Genomic DNA, 19,140 nt, shown 5'->3' on the forward strand with positions numbered 1-19,140 from the left:
AAGGCAAGAAAGCAAATAAGGGCACTGGGGTTGATACCCTATGGTGCAGGGTTAGCGGCATCCCAAAAGCACTGAATGGTCGTTTTAGAAACAAACATCCTCTCAGAAATGAGCTTTTGGCCATATTTCCTGTATTGTTCCGGGAGGTGTCGGAGGAAGTCCTCCATTTCATCCCAGTATACCTGATCATATCTGGAGCAGGCTGATTCACCAATGGGTCTCTGAATAAGCAGCGACCAACATACCAGGCAAGTCAATCTTCTTACTCTCCTTGTCTGGTGGAGGTGCGTTGCCAGTGCCCTGGGTGTTGGCACACTTATGGGCTGTATGGCCTCAGAGAGTTGTGGGGGTGAGGGGGAACATGTTGTCGCCCTCTAAAGTATATGGGGTCTGAGAGGAAGGGTTTGAATTTCTCATCTGCCCTGGGGGTGACCATGATTTTAACCAGCTCACTGAATACTTCAGGAGTGGATTTTAACATTCCCTTCAGCACAGAGGAGCTGTAGAGAACGCTGGGTGGAGGAAATACTTGTCCTCTTGGACCTTAAGCTTCTCTACTTTATGCAGAGGTCCGATGTAGAACCTCATGGTAGGAGGTAGTATCATCCAGCGAAGACAGGTTGTCACTGGGTTTTCACCAAGTGGGTCAACATCAACTGACCCCACGGATCATGATAAGGCTGAGGGTTAAATGAGGCCCCATCGGGATCAAATAGACTGTCCCTCCCCCCACCCCCCAAATCATGAGTGGGACGAACCCTCAGGTGATTCAGGCAGAGGTGCTCCTTGAGTTTAAGGTAAAGCATGGCGAGGGGAAGGGGGAAAGGAGGAGAAGAGGGAGGTGGAGGATATCTAGGTGGTAAAGGCTAGTGCTCCAATCCTGGTGATTCTTGGGCTTGCCTGGTGATTCGGACTCCAGTACAAGAGACTTCTCAAAAGTCATCTTCCTCTTATGAGAAATAGGTGCCTGAGCTCTTGGTAGAGGCTCGATGAGGATCCTGCCAGTTTGTGGATGTAAAAGAATCCTTTTCTGCTCTGCGCTAAGCTCCTCCTGTAAACGCTGTAATATGGGCTACTCCTGGTCCTTAGATGCAGTGGAGAACAGGACTTTTAGGCACTGGATATTTCAGGGCTGAGGCTGATTTCTGACTTGTGGGCGCCCAGGAAGATTTTGCACAGATGAAGTCTTCAGATCCGAAGATAGCCTTAAGGGTGTCTTTGATGCCGGTACTGAGGGAGTGGTCATAGTCAAAAAAGTTATTCGTGGCAAGGCTCAGTCAGATCTGAGGCTTGTGTTTGATGCCAACCATGACACGGAGTCAGTTGTGGACTGGCAACCCAACACTGGGTTTTGGGGCTCAACGCCCACTCCCCCCGAGGGCGGTGCTCGGCCTTGGTTCGATGATAGGGAGGTGGTGGAGAGAGGAATTGAGTACTGATGGTTAGTCTTCTGTGGTTGAATTGTGGGAAGCTGGGAGTCTTGGACTCAGAGTGTGAGCTCAGCCCTAGGCGGAGATGAAGGTACTGTTCACATGATGGCCCCAGTGCTGTGTCCTCCTTGCTGTCTCGGTCCCCAAAGCCGACCAGGGTATTGTCTTCCTGCCACTACACCACTGGTTGTTGATCGAGGCGTCAATAGTGTTGATACTGCAAGGTCTTTTTTTACTGTGGAAGATGAGACAGGAAAAGCAAGAGGCCTCGGTTTTTTTCTGGGCACAGACAGAAGTTGCAAACCTGATGGAGATCTGTCCAGAGATACATTGCATAACACTGTGGATAGTTTTGGAATGGATTCTTTTCAAATACACAGTCAACCATTTTCAAGGAAACAAATAGGTAGTAGGCCCAAAATGGCAAATCGAGAATAATCAGGTTACAGAGTCTGACAAAAGGGTGCAGCAACACCGAAAGGTACTGCAAACACAGATTTTTTCACTGATGGAAAAGAGAGTACTCATGTGCATGAAGACGATCACGGCGTGGCGTCAACCTGAAGCTCGGTGGAGACACGGCCAAACCCAATGGCGGAGGCAAAACAATCCAATGATGAAGATGCCTATCTGCATTACCAGTAACAGGAGGAGTCACTATACTTTACTTACTTATACATACTACCCCTCCTGGGGTATAGACCATCAACCAGGACTTTCTAGCTCTCTGTCCTGAGCTTTTCTTTCAAAGTGACTCCAGGTGTAACCAATCTCCTTGCAGTAAGCCTTGAGGCTTCAACACCAGGTGTTTCTTGGCCTTCCTATTTTCCTTTTCCCCGAGGGTTCCAGGTCAGGGCTTGCCTGGTGGTGTTTGATGCAGGCTTGCTGAAGGTGTGATCTATCTAGCCCCAGAGTCATTTCATGATTTCTTCATGAGCAGGGAGTTGTAGAGACTGCTACTTTAGTACGTTGTTGCTGATGGTGCTTGGCCAGTGGATTAGGAGGATTTTCCTCACACAGGTGTGGATGAAGGTCTGGACTTTGTTGGTGGTGGTTGTCACTATTGTCCTCCAAGTTTCTGCTTCATACAGAAGAACCGAGTTCGTTGGTGTTAAAAAGCCTGATCTTGGTTTGCAGTATTAGGTCGTTGGAGATCCAGATCTTCTTTAGCTGAATCAATGTTGAGGCCAAGTTGTGCAGATGTGGAGGCCAACTTGTCGGTCTTCTCTTGCATTTGCAGATAGGTATGGAAGAGTAGGGCCAGGTAGTCTGCAAAGTCCAGGTCATTGAGCTGCATCCAAAGTGTCCACTGGATCGCATTTCTTCTCCCTGCTGTAGATGCCTTCATGGCACTATACCTGGTGACTTGAAAGACTTCTAAGAAAAAAAACAAGCTGCACATGTCCGAGCCAAATACTAGACGGAAGGAGTATGCATAATATGTGTGTCTACAGCTACACCTGCCACTAACAAGATCATATTTATGCTCTCATTTCATTTGTCAGTCCTCAATTGCTTAAATATTCTTAGATTAAAGATACGTGGCCTGGCCCTTATGTAAGAGTTCTTAACCAGCTAACCTCTTATATAAAGGCTGAGCAAAGTGTCAGTAAGACTAATATTAGATGTCTCATTATTTGTCACTGGGCTGTCCTGTCTTATCGTCTGGTTTTCTTCAGTTGGTCTTCCTGCAATAATAAAAAGTGAAGAGAACTGGAAGAAAAATCAAACCCACTCTCAACCCTAAGAAGTCTGATCAACTTTGTTCTCATCATTTGCTGTTTTCCATCCTGGGTGGCCTTGCTTTCAGAAGTGGCCACATCAGATTTCCCTTCATGATAAAGAACCAGAGAAATAAGAAAACATGCTGAAAAAAGAATCTATATACCAACAAGTCTTTATTGTCACAAACCTGCCACATTTTCCTATCTGTCCGATGGCTCCTCTGAGAAGTGACAAGACTAGGATAGTCACCTCACACCAGTTATTTATGGCACAAGATGGCCATGTGTAAAAGGAAAACATATAGCAGGAAATATGCTGACCTTGCAATGTGTAGCAAAGTGACAACTAGTAATCATCATGGAACCAATATGAGGTAAAATTCCTGAAAAGTTCTTAATTAAAGGCAGCCATGATATTGGTCACAGCATACTTCAGGGGGGCCCAAGCAGTTTCATGAAAGTGACTGCACAAAAGACAAGTCTCTTTTTGTCAGCTGGACAATTTTTAACTGTTGCATGTGCTCTTCAGACAGTCACTGAGAAGAGAATGAGGATGGTAAATGATGGAACTGGATGTTGAGGGTACAAGATTCATGCTGTGGTGGATAACCCTGGAGAAATCTCTTAGCATCCAACAACCCTCTCAATCCAAGGCAAGGGGTTGCAGTTCCTTTGTCCCTGGTCAGTTGGCGAGTACTGCAGCCCGGCTAGGTTGTTTTCTTTGTAAAGGGATGTCTCCGTATGCTCTCCGGACCAAGGACCCGGGCCAGCTTCTAACTACTCTTCCTTGCACAGCTGCTACTTGCTTTGTCCAAAGTGCTTTAAAGTAAGAGCGGGGGTTGTGTTACCGCTGCAGACCGGTCTGCGGCTCTTCTCTAGAAGGAGGCTCCTCATAGGGTTCTGCTGCCAAAAGTTCCTGGTCTCCTTGGAGCTGCTTTTCCTTAATAAGAGCCTCCTCGTCCATGTCAAGGCACTGAAGCTTTTTTTCCACCTCGTCAGGTATCTGCACCTCGTTAAGATTCTCCATCCCCGTCTCTGGCTCGTCACCGATCAGCACCTGTTAGAAAGACACAGATTCCAGAGTTTTACATTCGTGTCAAACAGAGAGCTTTAATTAGCTAGAGCACTTCACTACATGATAGTCATTGCAGAGAGGAAGTATTAAGACGTATGAGTCTTTGGCTGAACAACAGCAAACAGCGACAAGTGTTACAAGCCTGAACACAGGATTAACTGCAAATCAGTGGTTACAGTATGGCATAACAAGAAGGCAAAAATGAACTTACATTACTAAATGAAATTCATTGTATTATTCAATTACAATCTATTGATACACAGTACTGTTTCCTTTGATGGTTCTACATAATGCAAGGTTTTTCTGGTTTTTCGGCAGCAGTGGGTCTCACATTTAAAAGACAGGCTTTAATTCTGCCAGCTATGCTACCTTCAATGCTATCTTATATATGGGTGTCAACTACCGGGTGATCTAGGGCGCAGTTTTATTAAGCAGAGGAGATGCCTTTCTGGAACAAAACTGTGCATTCACTGTGTGCAGAGGTACAGCTGTTATAAAGGCTAGGTTGAGAATAAATAGGTATCTATTTTACATTATTTTGCATTATTGGCTCATGCACAGAATTTCCAGAGGAAGAAGCTTTGGAGAAATACTGCAGCAGATGTATACTCTAACCGTCTACTAATGAATTCTTATGAAAAGCGTCTTAAGCCCTTTGTACAATTAAACGGTCAAAAACTGCCCATCAGCGTCCACGCCGCCAAGGCTGGGTAGGGAAACGTAAGAAGTATAGGGGCCAAGTTTTTTGTTTTAAGAGGGGGGAATGGTATGCCTTGTTGGCACAGTGGATGGGGAAACGTCCAAGGAAAAGAAACATCTACAAGAAAACTGAAGGCAGTGCTGGAAGACAGAGCTCATTCAGAGGAAATACTTACTGGTACCATCTCTACTAAAGAAGCTAACCTTGTACTGCGCTGCTCCTATTTGTTTATCACTTTTTTAATGCCCAGTGCAATTGTCAAGCGTCTTGACTGCACACGAATTGCACAGTATTTAGAGGTTTAATTTGCCCTGGGAGGGAGGCAACTATCTTAGTGAAGAGGGCAGTGTGGAAACATCACCTTGGGCAACCGAAGACGCTGAATTATCCTGCTGTTTAAAGGAAAGATGAGTAAAAGACTAGACTGATCCGACTATTGTTTCAGGAAGCAGGATGGGACTTTGTGAATGTAAACTGGAATATACGAGGTAACCCCTATTTGCTTTACTGAACTTTTTCAAAAGGAGTTAAAAATAAAAAAACTTTACATTTGCCATAGTGCTGAACTGTGTGCACCGGCATGAAAACCTGCAACTCTTCTCCGTCTGCATATATGCGCACAGAAGCCCCTTTGTGTACATGCACTACACAGAAACCAAACCTTTTAGATTTAAGTGGTCTTTGTGCCTTTCCAAACAATTTTCTCGGACTATATTTTTGGGGTTCTGATTGGGGTGACATTTTTCTGTTTTACCGGGTAGGCAGCTTGGTGTCAGTGCGTAATTTGTAAACGAATAGGTGCCAGGCCCATATTTGTGACTATTGAATGTCGGGGTGCCTATCACCAAGTCTGCAGTGTCTTGATTGCACAGCATGCCTTTTTCACCCACCAGGGGGGTATAGAGGAGCACTGGAGGGGCCAAAGTAGGCACCAATCCCACACCCTCAGCAGCACAGGGGCAGCCGAGTGCGGAGTGCAAACAGGGCATCAGGTTTCCAATGAAACTCTACGAGGGGACTACGGGGCTCACTTAGGCGCTGCAGGAAAGGCACAGGGGTGCTTCTTGGGCAAGTCACCGACTGAATAGGGTGGAGGGCCGCCTGCTGGCCACCGGTGGTCTTTCGAGTCTGAGGGCTGCAGGTGCAGTACTTCTCCAGGCGTTGAATACCTTTGTCCCAGGCAGTCGTGGTCAGGAGGTTCCTCAGAGGCCTTTGCATGTAGGGATTTAGGAGTCTGAGAACAGGGCCCAATGGGCAGAGCCTCAGTAAGGCTCCTAGAAGTGTTAAAGGATACATCCATCTTCAAATCCATCTGCATACTACAGGAGGGAGTCAACATCATACTCAAACACTTTGAATCGCCTATTCTGCCAAAACAAAGGTACACTGTAACCTGGATGTTTCCCAGCTGATAAACCCAGCCATAACCCTGGCACAAATCCTGGAGCAAGAGTCATCTCCATCAAGTACAACTACTGCCCACGGATATGGCACAGCCGGGTCAGTAACCCTGTTTATGCTAGCAAATGCTCTAACAACTTTCTATTGTCTGGGTAAGATGTGAAGGGCTCGCTTGCGTCTAGCCAGGGTATCATATACTTAAGTCAACTCATAGATAACCCTGCAGGCCCTCACTAACACCAATGCTACTTTACTCAGTGGCCATACAGCTAAATGTAGTTCAAATAGGCTGCATAATAATTCCCTTATACTGCTTGGCCCTCTTACAGTCACGTAAAATTGAACCTCAGCAGATCATGTCTTTAAAAGAGTAGTTTAGGTCCACAGCAGCAAACCACCCATCATGAACTGAACAGGCATAGAATAACTGAGGAGAGACGTCTCATACTGCTGGCCACCACCAGACTCTAATTTAGTCCATCATTGTGGGCCCCAACTAATTACAGATGGCCGCTTATTAACATTTGGTAATGACAATCCTATAAAGAATGACTATATGGAGGAGCATCCCAGCAGATCTCCTGACCACCACTCCCTCCAACATACGCCCGATATTAACCATGAACTAAACAAAAATCTCAGAACGAAGAACCGTGTGCTGTAACCCGCTCTCTGGACTGTGTAATAATTAATACCATGAAATGCCAATGAGAAAACTGCAGAAGTGATCAAAGCTGCCATCTTAATGGAGACCATGAGCTGAAGGCGTCTCTCACGCTTCTTCATCCATCACACTGCTAAGCGATGTGCTCCATAACCCGATAACCGCACCACAGTGAAACATTGCGCATTTAGGATCGAAACAAAGACATCTCCCTTCCAACCATGCACTCTACATTGCGTGTTGTGTGCGAGCCATGTATGCAGGATAAGCTCCCCACATAAGGGCACTAAGCGCTATATTAATGTTACAATACAAAACAACGGATTTGTGGCTGCTCAACAGAATAGTGTGAATAAAATGAATGTGTTTTTCAGAAGTTATCCTATACATTGAAATTGAAAAGCCATTTATAGTAGATAAGCACACATGCAGAGTATCTCACACACCGATGAGTGCGGGCCACGACGCATGAGAGGTGTAAGTACCCTTAGAGTAGGTGATTCTGCTCCTCCCCTCCTTGAAGATTTGTAATAAATAGCACTCTACTCTCTGCACTGCTGCGTGTTTGCTTTATTCTTTGTTTTTATCAGAATGCAGAGGTTATTAAGTAATATATTTAACCAGAATCAGAGCACAAGGGGCTATATGTGTGGAGAGACAATACCTGTTCTGTGACATTTTGTAGGTATCAGTCCAGTTGTTTCCTCTCTGTAGAGTGACTGGCACTGGAGCCTGTCAGGCAGGGAGCAGGGATTTCTCAAGCTACTTCTGGACAATGGTCGTGAAGTATTTTCAGTGGCACTGGAGAGCAGGTTGGAATTCCACTGACTGGGACCTTGATGTTGCGTTGGCTGGTAAAGGAAATTCCTTCAGTTTCTGAAAGATGTGTTAATGTCAGAATCCATAAGCGGAATTGCCTCCACCGAAGGAACAGAATGGTGGCAGAAATACCAACCATCAATCAATCAATCAATCCAACAACAGACTGTATTCCAAAAATGAGAGTTTTGCATTTGTTGAGACATATGTCTCCTGTAAGCCTGGGAAGATACGGAATGCCTTTTCCAACCAACTCTATATCCCTCCTCCAGGGGGGCGCACTGATGAAAGAGCGTAGACCAACATTGCACCATAAGTCACAGGGCGACTACTGCTAGCTCTTACCAGGTTAAGAGGTGACTGCTGTCAATGGTTTCTGACCCCTGATTTAGAGAGATACATGATCCACAGAGAGGAAGCTGTCCCTGTGTCTTTTGGGAATCGTGTCCGGGCCACCCTACCTCCTCTTCTCGACATCTTCAGAAACCAGAAGCATTTTTTAAAACACGCGTCTGACCGTTGAACTAACATCTGTTTAAAAAAAAGTATATTTCCCATCTGGGAGTGCCAATGTAGGGACTGAGGTCTGCAGGCCTCCTGCCTGCACTCTCAGCAATCACAGGAGGCTGTGTGACTTGATTAATTTTAGGTTGGTGTGCCATTTAACCTCCTGCTACTGGACAATATATGAAGCGACCTATTTGTCCATAGGTCGCAGTGCACACTGCAGAACCATTTGGAAGGCAGCTGGTGTACAAACTGCATATTCTGGTTGTGAATGGGTATGAGCCCATGGTGCCTAGCACATGGATGCTATACAGAGGCTGGAATTGTAATCGTACAAAGATGTAACACTTTCAAATTTCTTGTATGAATACTGACTGTATCTGGTGACTCTTAAAACGTGTACCAGTGGCCGGAGATCCAGATTTTATTGTGTATTATTTAATATGCAAGGGTGTGGGTGTGCTTCTACCTCCTCCAATGTTCAGAACTCAGTGACTGTGCCAGGACCCCAAGGAAAGGCCTTGTACCATCAACATCAAACTGTGAACAAAGGTCCTTTAAGCACTGCACTGCAGCATGTCGGACTGTACCCACCAGGGCGATTCTGCTTCCGAGTACCAGGAAAGGAAGAGGTATGTAGCTCAGAAACAGGTTGGCATGATTATACCATCTTTGGGAACTTGGAAGAGCCATGTGGGTAGGCTGGCTCAGGTCAATCCGTCTTGGCACGCTTGTACAGGAAGTCCAAATATCAGAAAGAGCTCAGAGGACCGGAAAATGCGGTATTAATTCAGGAACTGAGTCCTTTCTGACTGAGGTTTTTATTGCCTTGCTTCACTGAGCCATTCCATGAGGTTTATTAAGAATTTGGTACAGTAGCGAGTATGTTGGATTAACACAACCCTCACTCCTTGATGCACCGCAGTAATTCTAACTTCAGGTGACTAAACTCCATACTTCAAGGCGGAGGATGACCTGCCTTGTTTCCTAGGATGGACCAAGAGGTAGCTTGTTTCACGCTCTGCAAAGCTGGGTGGACGAAGAAAGGGGGTTCTATGAGTGGATGCAGAGGGAATGGAGAAATGCCTACACTGCGTTTGCATCCAAGGCAAAGCACTAGCTCCCAAGCAACCATGGATAGATCAAGTGGAAGAAAGACGAGGATGGGGAGAAAGGTGTGGACACATTTACCTGGATCAGCTTCTCGCAGGCTGCAAGCACATCTGGCTCCTTCTCCCACTTGTGGAACTCCCTCATGATCAGGTATGTGCCCTTCTCCTTCACCAGGTGCCTCCCTCTCTTAGTAGATGTGAGCTGCAAAAGAGCAACCAAACAGTCCAAACAGGTCAATGCTTAGAACGACTTCACAACAGACTATTCCCCAGAAACCCTGGAAAAGCCAAATACCTGGAGTCTATAGAGAACAACATTTTCAAAGCTGTATTAGGCATTCGTGGCTATGGCTACACCTATGCAGCGTCTGTTCCGTTTCATAAAGGGGTGGCAGGTATTGGACCTCTAATAAGACAGACTGCTCCACGATACTATTACAAGGCCCAGATTGGGGGCTCTGTTACATGTGAGCTGGATTTACATGCAGGGACACTGGATGGCCAGAATGAACAATTCTGGCAATACCTTTGCACCTAAATCTGACTGTGGAGAGTCATTCATTCTGTGGAAGGGGGAGGGGGGAGGGGTGCAGGACTGCTCGTGTCCCAGTGCACTCAAATTTACTGACTGGGATTTCCACCCCCTTAAGATCAGGGACGGGTACAGGAATATTGGGCCGCCTGTGATCTGTTGGAACAATGTGCCACCTGGTGATACGGCTCCGCCTCTACTCGGGTCCACAGAGGTGGACGGTACCTGGACAACCACCAACAAACATGGGGTGTTCCCTCTGCCTACTCTGCCTCATTCAGAGGTGGAAACAGTGCTGCACCCAATGGTGGAGCCACGCGGACAGCTGTTCTTGTATCCATGGCGCGATTAAAAGCAGTGTCCGGCCAGCATCCTGTTCAGACCATCACATGGATCATGACAGCCCTCCACAGAAACCCCTGTGTGCGGATTCATTTTTGAATGAGGGCTTTTTGTGCTCTTAGAAATAGATATTACTTAACTCTCAAATCACAGTTTAAATATCTTTAGCCAGTACACAGAAGGCTGCCAGCTCTGACACCACTCTTGTTTTTTCATGCTCTGTGGAGATGTACCCCTGCTTTACAGTAGATTTCGAGTACCCACACCCATAAAAGGAGGCCGACCGTGTCGCCGCGGCATGGCCACCGGCCGCCGTGGACATTTTGCCCGTGAAGTGGCTCCTGGCGTTCATATGAGCACTGTGTTGGAATAAGAAGTCTGATTCTGAGGTGGTGGATTTCAAAAAGGAGTGTGATGCGGAGGAGATGGAATCTCCACCTGTGGTGGAAGTGGTACAACTCGCGTACCTTTAGGCTGCCTTCTGAGCTCTACTGGACTACAAAATGACGCCAATGGATTTCTACTGGCTTGCTGCACTTTCCTCTAAGTGGACCTGCAACTACGAAACCAACTGAGGACTCTGCAAAGACTCAAGCTATCTCTGGCTGTCCCATATCCAACCTACTCTGCTCTGAAGCCTAGGTTTTCAAAAGAGCAATGTTCACAATATTCTCTTCTGGGACCAAGGTTCATCGCTAGTGGGAACAGAGTAATCACAACACCGCTTATCAGCAGTGAAAACTAAAAGAAACTGGTGTTAGCCCCTTCAAAAATAAGTTATTATATTTTGACCTAAAACATCTATTTTCAGAATGTTTGGTGACCTGGCTTCAGCTAACTAAATATACAAATGTCTTTCAAATCGCTGATACAGGTTTGAGGAAGTGGAGATGTTTAACCCTTTAAAATAAATCCACTTTCAAGATTATCAGGGTAGATTTGGCTGAAGGTTGCATCAGGGAAAGGCACATGACCCTATTAGGTACATATGTCAATGTCAAGCACAAGCGGAGTGGGAGCACACAGGATCTGGCAGTGCCGAGTCACATGGGACCTCAGCGCTCCATCAACTATTACACAGATGGTCCATGCTACAGCAGCAGGAGCACAGGACAGAAATGCACATACCAGCATCACAGCTTCGATCAGCATCTTGCGGATATCGGGGTCCTTCTCCCTTTTCTTGTCTTCTGGCAGGTACTGTAAGTCTAGCGGAAGCTCTGGATAAGAAACAAAGCTTGTGGTAAGTGGCTATCAATGAATACAAGATTCCAAAACAACTGGACTTTGAATTCCAATCGCTCACTCGTAAAACACATTAAGAATCCAGTGCAATGATGTGGATACTACTTGAAAACAGAAAAATTAACCCACCTCCTACAAAGGTTACAACAAAAATGAAAAAAATATAATCAACGTTGAGCAGAAATATTTTTTATATACAAACATGAAAAATCAAATCATATGCAAAAGACGACAAAGTTTTATTAATGTTAATCAAAAATATCTACTATATAAATATATATTAGAGCGCTCTTGAATAAAAAAATGGAAAAATCTCTCTCTACCTTCATTCATACCCAATTACACCTCACTCAAATCAATAAAAAAATAAGTTAAAAAAAAGACAAATAAATAATGCACGTCAACTAATATTTCTTAGGAGGAGACACTGAAGTCCATCAAATCATTTATATATAAGGTAAATTGTGATGCATCTCCAATTCAAAATATTCCTTGAAAAGTTCTTATTACAATTTTGCTCCTTATATGTTCCTTTACTATGTAGATTCTAGCTATCCAGTAATTAAATTCACAGTCCAGGAAATTCCAGGTTCCTCCTTATGACCAAACGTGCCGACGTACGTTTCGGTGTAAAGTGGCTAAGGAATAAGTTTCTTACCTTCGGTAACGCCTTTTCTGGTGGATATATTAACTACCTGTGGATTCCTCACCTAGAGAATTTTCCCCCACGTGCCAGCTTCGACGGAAATTTTCTTCTAGCTCAGCACGTCGACGATGACGTCACAATTGCCCGACTCCACGCAACGCCATATGACATCATCCAGGCAATAAGAAGCCCTCGTCGACGTGCAGACGTCAGTTATCACAATTTTTTACGTGCCTTTGAGGCGAACAGGTGAACATTGACCTTGAAGAGAATATAATCTCATCAAGTAAAGTGAAACCGCAACATTTATTACAATAAAAATAAAAAGAAACTAACGGCAACAGCACCTTCATATGGAAACATATATACATAGTCAAATTCAACCATGGTTCCTTGAAATATATAAAATAGAGAAAGAAATACATATATACATGCCATCATTATATACATGACCTAATTATATACAAATATACAAGAAAACAGTGCTCACCCACGGATTTCGTGGTAAGACCAGCCAGGCAACAGGTATCCACCAGAAAAGGCGTTACCGAAGGTAAGTAACTTATTCTTCTGATGGATACACCTACCTGTGGATTCCTCACCTAAAGAATAGAGTCCCAAAGCTGTACTACCACAGGAACACCCCTAGCCAAGGCCGATGAAGCAGCCTTAGCTCTGGTGGAATGAGCTTGAAGCCCCACAAGTGGTTCTTTCTTTGCTAAGGAATAACAAAGTTTGATACAGAGAATGACCCACCTGGACAGCGTTCTCTTGTGGACTGCTCTGCCTTTCCTCTTCCCCACGTATCCAACGAAGAGCTGATCGTCTTGCCTGAACTCCCTTGTCCTGTCGACAAAGAAGCTCAATGCTCTTCGTGGATCCAATCGGTGGAGCCTCTCTTCCTCCTTGGATGGATGAGGCGGAGGGTAAAAGGAAGAGAGAGTAATAGACTGCCCCAAATGAAAGGATGTAACAACCTTCGGGAGCAAAGCCGCCTTGGTCCTTAACACCACATTGTCTCTAAAGAAGGAAAGGTATGGAGACTTTACACTAAGAGCCTGGAGCTCACTCACTCTTCTGGCCGATGTTATGGCTACAAGGAATACAGTCTTTAGGACCAGCAAATGCAAAGAACAAGAGTGCATCGGCTCAAATGGCGATCCCATCAGAAATGTCAATACTAAATTAAGATCCCACTGTGGCATAACAAACGGAGTGGGCGGAAACCTATTAGTGAGACCCTTAATGAACCTCAAAACAAGTGGTGATTTAAACAAGGAGGGTTGGTCTGGGAGGCACAGAAAAGCCGACAGCGCTGATAAATAGCCCTTAACTGTGGCAACTGCACAACCCTTCTGTGCCAAGAAAAGAGCAAATAATAATATGTCAGACAAGTGAGCCTTTAAGAGATTAATTTGGTTCTCTCCACACCAACCTACAAATCTGGCCCACCTGCTTGCATAGATCGATTTGGTCGAGTGACCACTGGCCGATAAAATAACATCCACCACTTCCGGCGGGAGAGAAAAAGCACTCAGATTGCCCCATTCAATCTCCAGGCATGAAGGTGCAGATTCTGGAGGTGGGGGTGTGGAATCTTCCCCAGCGACTGCGAGAGGAGGTCTACCCTGTAAGGGAGACAGAGCGGAGGGCACGGACAGAGTTGGAGAAGGTCCGAATACCACACCCTTCTTGGCCAATCCGGGGCTATCAAAATGAACTGGGCCCGGTCTTGACGGATCTTCCTCAGAACTCGAGGAATCAGGGGTATGGGAGGAAACACGTAAAGCAACTGACCCTTCCAGGACATCTGAAACGTGTCCCCCCAAAGCTCCTTGCACCGGATACTGGAGGCTGCAAAACAACGGGCACTGCGCGTTCTTCTGAGTAGCAAGCAGATCTATCTGCGGACACCCCCACATCTGGAAGATGTAAAACACCAGATCCGGATGAAGACGCCACTCGTGGTCCACCGAGATGCGTCGACTAAGAACATCCGCACATGCATTCAGAACCCTGGCCAAATGATTTGCTACCAAGCAAATCTCTTGGTACTGAAGCCAGGACCAGGGTCGAAGAGCTTCTCTGCAGAGAAGATACGACCCCACTCTTCCCTGCTTGTTTATATACCACATCGCGGTAGTGTTGTCTGTCAGGACCTGAACCGACCGACCGCGAAGGAAAGGAAGAAAGGCCTTGAGAGCCAGACGTACTGCCCGCAATTCCAACCGATTGATGTGAAACCTCTGTTCCACTGGAGACCAAAGGCCTTTGATCTCCAGGTCCCCCAGATGAGCTCCCCACCCTAGAATGGAAGCATCCGTTACAACTGTGGCCACTGGCGGAGGCAGCGAGAACGGCCTTCCTTGCGACAGGTTGCCGACCGCAGCCCACCATTGAAGAGCCACAGCAGTGTCTCTGGAGATCCTGATTGAATCCTCAAGATCTCCTTTGTGCTGAAACCACTGCCTGCGGACGCACCACTGAAGAGCCCTCATGTGCCAGCGTGCATGAGTGACCAGCAGTATGCAAGAAGCAAACGGACCAAGCAGATGAAGGACCTTGAGGACTGGAACTACCTCTCCGAAACATTGGAATCAACGCCTGAATGTACTGAACCTGCTGGGGCGGAGGAAAGGCCCGATTCAATGTTGTGTCCAGTACTGCCCCTATGAACAGGAGGTGTTGAGAGGGCTCCAGGTGAGATTTGGGCACATTGATTGAAAAACCCAGGTCAAACAACAACTGAGTTGTTGACTGCCGGTGACGCTGCACGAGCTCTGGGGACTTGGCTTTGATCAACCAATTGTCCAGATAGGGAAATACCACTATCCCCCTTCTTCTGAGCTCTGCCGCAACCACCGCCATCACCTTTGTGAAGACTCGAAGTGCTGAAGTAAGACCAAACGGGAGGACCACAAAACTGATAATGCTGCTCCCCACTACCAACCGGAGATACTTCCTGTGCGACTTGAGGATCGGAATATGGAAGTACGCATCCTGCAACTCGACAAACACCATCCAATCTCCTTCGTTCAATGCCAAAAGAACCTGTGACAGGGTCAGCATTTTGAACTTTTCCTGTTTGAGGAACCAATTCAAAGTCCTCAGGTACAGGATTGGCCTCAACCGACCATCCTTTTTTGGGGATCAGGAAGTACCTTGAATAACAGCCCTGACCCCTCTCCCGCTCGGGAACCAACTCCACTGCGTTTTTCGACAACAGGGACATCACCTCCTGCTGCAATAACAGAAGATGGTCGCCCGAACAGAAGGAGGGACGGGGAGGGAAGGTAGGAGGGAATTCCCGAAAGAGAAGAGCATACCCCTTCTTCACGATGTCGATGACCCAGGAGTCTGATGTTATAAACTCCCACATGGGAAGAAATCGGGCAAGTCTCCCCCCTACCGGAGACACGTGAGCAGGGAATGGTGGAGGACTAAGGCTGCTTTCCCTGCTGCACCCCTCCTGAGGAAGAGGCAGAGTGCTGCTGGGTGGCCGCTCTAGTTCGTACTCTACTCTGGATGTATCCATAGCTCTTGCCACGGAATCCGAGGTGTCCAACCCAGATTGAATCACCTGGGTCGCCGCCGCCTGAGTGTCCGTTAATAGATGCAACACCTCCTGTGGCAATCCAGGATGACCCTTAGCCTCCCCATAAGGGCATTAATATAACGCCTCAAAATGCAAGTCGCATTGGTCGACTTCAAGGCCATGCTGCATGAAGAAAAGGCCTTCTTTGCTGCCTGGTCCGTTTTCTTAGACTCCCTGTCCGCAGGGGTCCCGGGGAACGAACCAGGAGCTGACCGGGAGGAGCACGATGCCTGAACAACCAAACTCTCCGGAGTTGGATGTTTGGAGAGAAAGTCCGGGTCACCTGGAGCCGCACGATAGTGTCTCGCTACCGCCCTGTTGACGGCTGCTGAAGTCACTGGCTTCTTCCAGATATCTTTAATGGGGTCCAAAAGAGCCTCATTGAAGGGCAAGAGAGGCTCTGCCACCGCCGACGCCGGATGCAGCACTTCAGTCAGAAGGTTTGTTTTCACCTCTGCAGCAGGAAGAGGAAGGTCCAAAAAGTCTGCAGCCTTCCTTACTACCACATGAAATGATGCAGCTTCCTCAGTATACTCCCCTGGGGAAGCCAAATCCCATTCAGGGGAAGTGTCAATGCCACTTGCTGTGTCCAAGCCTTGGAAATCACCCGAAGGCTCCAAGATCTCACCTTCCTCCAAATGTTGTCTGCTGTATTCCTCTTCTTCCAGGAGCCATAAAGCTAATCTCTTGGATGGGAGTCTGGATTTGAGTCCCGCGTCGATAAGGCGTCGGCCGACGCCGAAGATCTTCGCCGGCGCCACTCCTCGGATCCATCCGACACCGGACCCTCCAGCGCCACAGGCAACTTCACTGTAGACTGGATCCGTGGTGAATCCATCAGCGCCGGGACAGCAGACATCGTCGGCGTCACAGGTCTTCTGGGCGACGGCAAAGGCATCGGCGCTGAAGAGGCTCCAGAAGGAAGAAAGGGCATAAAGGGTGTCGGCTTGTAAGGAGCCGAAGTACCCAAGTTAAAAGCCAAACGGCCTGACGGACCCGCATGCCCTCCACCAGGTGCCATGGTGGAAAAGATATTGAACACTGCATTTAAAAATGCAGCGGGATCCATACCCGGCGCCGGAAAAGCCGAATAAGTCTGTGAAACCTGCGCCGGAATAGAGGCTGATGATGGACCAGGCATCTCCTGCCCCGGAGAAGCCGCCGGCTCCTGATGAGGCTCGACTTCAAACACCAACAAAGGTGAAATCGGAGATGCCGGAGTCGTTGGAGGCGGAGGTGTGACGGTCGGGCTAACCTCCCACGTCGGTTGGCGCTGAGCTGACGGAGATCTGGATCGGCCCCTGCTCGATCGGCGCAGAGACTCGTTATGACACAGAGTCCCCGTGGCGTCGATGAGTCTTCGAAGAAGACTCTCTGCGATGACGCCTTTCCTTCCTTTTCTTGGAACGGGCCAGAAATAACTTCGCCTCTCTCTCCTTAAGTGCCTTAGGATTCATGCGTTGACCTCATGGTCGGAACTAAGGCACCACAAACAATTTTCATGGGGGTCTGTGACCGACATCCGACCCCCACACAGGTTACAAGGTTTAAAGCCAGATTTTCTCAGCTGAGACATAGTAACACCGAAGTGCAACTGTAGCTCCCTGTTAGCCTCGAAGAAAAACCGTTACTCGAAGGCACAGAAAAAAGGGAACTGATGTCTGCACGTCAACGAGGGCTTCTTATTGCCTGGATGACGTCATGCGGCGTCGCGTGGAGTCGGGCAATTGTGACGTCATCGTCGACGTGCAGAGCTAGAAGAAAATTTTCGCCGAAGCTGGCGCGCGGGGGATAATTCTTTAGGTGAGGAATCCACAGTCAGATCCATCAGAAAGGTCACACACCTTCCTCAGGGCACAAACATATTGTCCATGGCTTATAAAATGTACAGAGAGAGATTTTCCATCCATAGAATCAATCTTTATTCACGTCCATCCATCTGATAACTGTCACTTAGAATAACACACAGACCTATTGCATTGCAAATACTTGTTTTTTTAACTTATTTTTTATTGATGGGTAAGTGAGGTGTAATTGGGTATGAATGAAGGTAGAGACAGATTTTTCAATTTTTTGATTCAAAAGCGCTCGAATATATATTTATATAGTAGATATTTTTGATTAACAATAATAAAACGTTCTATCTTCTTTTGCATATAATTTGATTTTTCATGTTTGTATATAAAAAAAATCTTTCTGCTCAACGTTGATTATATTTTATTCAGGATTTTGTTGGAAATTTTAAGAGGTGGGTTAATTTTTCTGTTTGCTAGTTTGACCCTGTCCCACTCTTTATCAGTTGTCTGGGGTACCTGTCGTAACGTTATGGATACTACTTGAACCTGGCACAGTTGACTCATTTTTTCATCTCTTCAGTGTCGCTGAACCACCAAGTTGAGTAAGAACATTGCCTTTCTTTAAGGAACATCAACTTGCAGCAAAATCACTTCCTCAAATTTGACAGCCAAAGGGCCAGATGTATAAAAATCCCATTCTGCTTTCCCTAAATAGCGAATTTTAAGAAATCGCTTTTTAGGTAATGCAAAATGGTATGCAACTAAATAGCGAGTCCCTAGGAGCGATTCGTACAGAATTGCAATCACTGTTAGGGAATCGCTATTAGGGATTGCGACTATTCGTTCCTATGGGCCTGGAGGCCCATCGGTGCGAATGGTTTGCATTTCCTAATTTGCGATTCCCTATTAGGGAATCACAAATTAGGAAATGCAAAACCCAGGGTGCCTAGGGGCCTAAGGCTCTTTTGATGCACCCCTAAAATAAACTGTGCATATGTAAAGCACACACATGCCCTAGGGGCATATATACACTACATGGCACTTTTAAAAATGCATTTTAACATACTTTTTAAAATTGCACATGGTTAGCATCAGCTTGGAGCGGATGGTAATAGCATTTCCTAAATGCCCATTTAGGAAATGCTTGTTAAATGTTCTTAGGGAATCGCAAATAGGAAATCCCTATTTGCAATTTCCTATTTAGAGAATCACAAAAGATTGTGTTTCCCTAAAATTGCACCGCCTATGCCTTTCATACATCTCGAAATGATATTTTGCATTCACAAATGGTCAATTTTACCGATTCACACGGACTGCAAATGCAAAATGGGTATCTGGCCCTTAGTCCATAAAATGAGTTCATAGCAGAGTAAAATGAGGATGAAACCTTAGATAGCATCCAATACTGTCCGATACCTTCCCAATGGCAGAAACCCACATTCCTACAGCAATCCGACCATAGAGTAAATTATATGTTGAAAGAACTGTTAGAAAACAAATCTGAATGTTTTGTGAACAAGATATTGAAACACAGTGGCCACACCTCTAAGCC

At 46.4% G+C, this 19,140-nt stretch overlaps 1 protein-coding gene across 5 annotated transcripts in view; it reads right to left on the reverse strand.

Annotated features, from left to right (window-relative positions):
- Positions 1 to 3,309: 3,309 nt before the first annotated feature.
- The window catches only part of HGH1 (HGH1 homolog), a 93,455-nt gene continuing 77,624 nt past the window's right edge, over positions 3,310 to 19,140 (reverse strand). For all 5 annotated transcript variants that reach the window (XM_069221047.1, XM_069221048.1, XM_069221045.1 and 2 more), the window contains 3 exons: positions 11,435 to 11,526; positions 9,512 to 9,634; positions 3,310 to 4,211 (listed from right to left, as the gene is read on the reverse strand). In XM_069221047.1, coding sequence (XP_069077148.1) covers positions 3,999 to 4,211; positions 9,512 to 9,634; positions 11,435 to 11,526 — 428 coding nt within the window. In that variant the 3' untranslated portion in view covers positions 3,310 to 3,998. The remainder of the gene's footprint in view (positions 4,212 to 9,511; positions 9,635 to 11,434; positions 11,527 to 19,140) is intronic.

This window comes from Pleurodeles waltl, chromosome 2_2 (assembly GCF_031143425.1).
Source record: "Pleurodeles waltl isolate 20211129_DDA chromosome 2_2, aPleWal1.hap1.20221129, whole genome shotgun sequence".
Lineage (NCBI taxonomy): Eukaryota > Metazoa > Chordata > Amphibia > Caudata > Salamandridae > Pleurodeles > Pleurodeles waltl.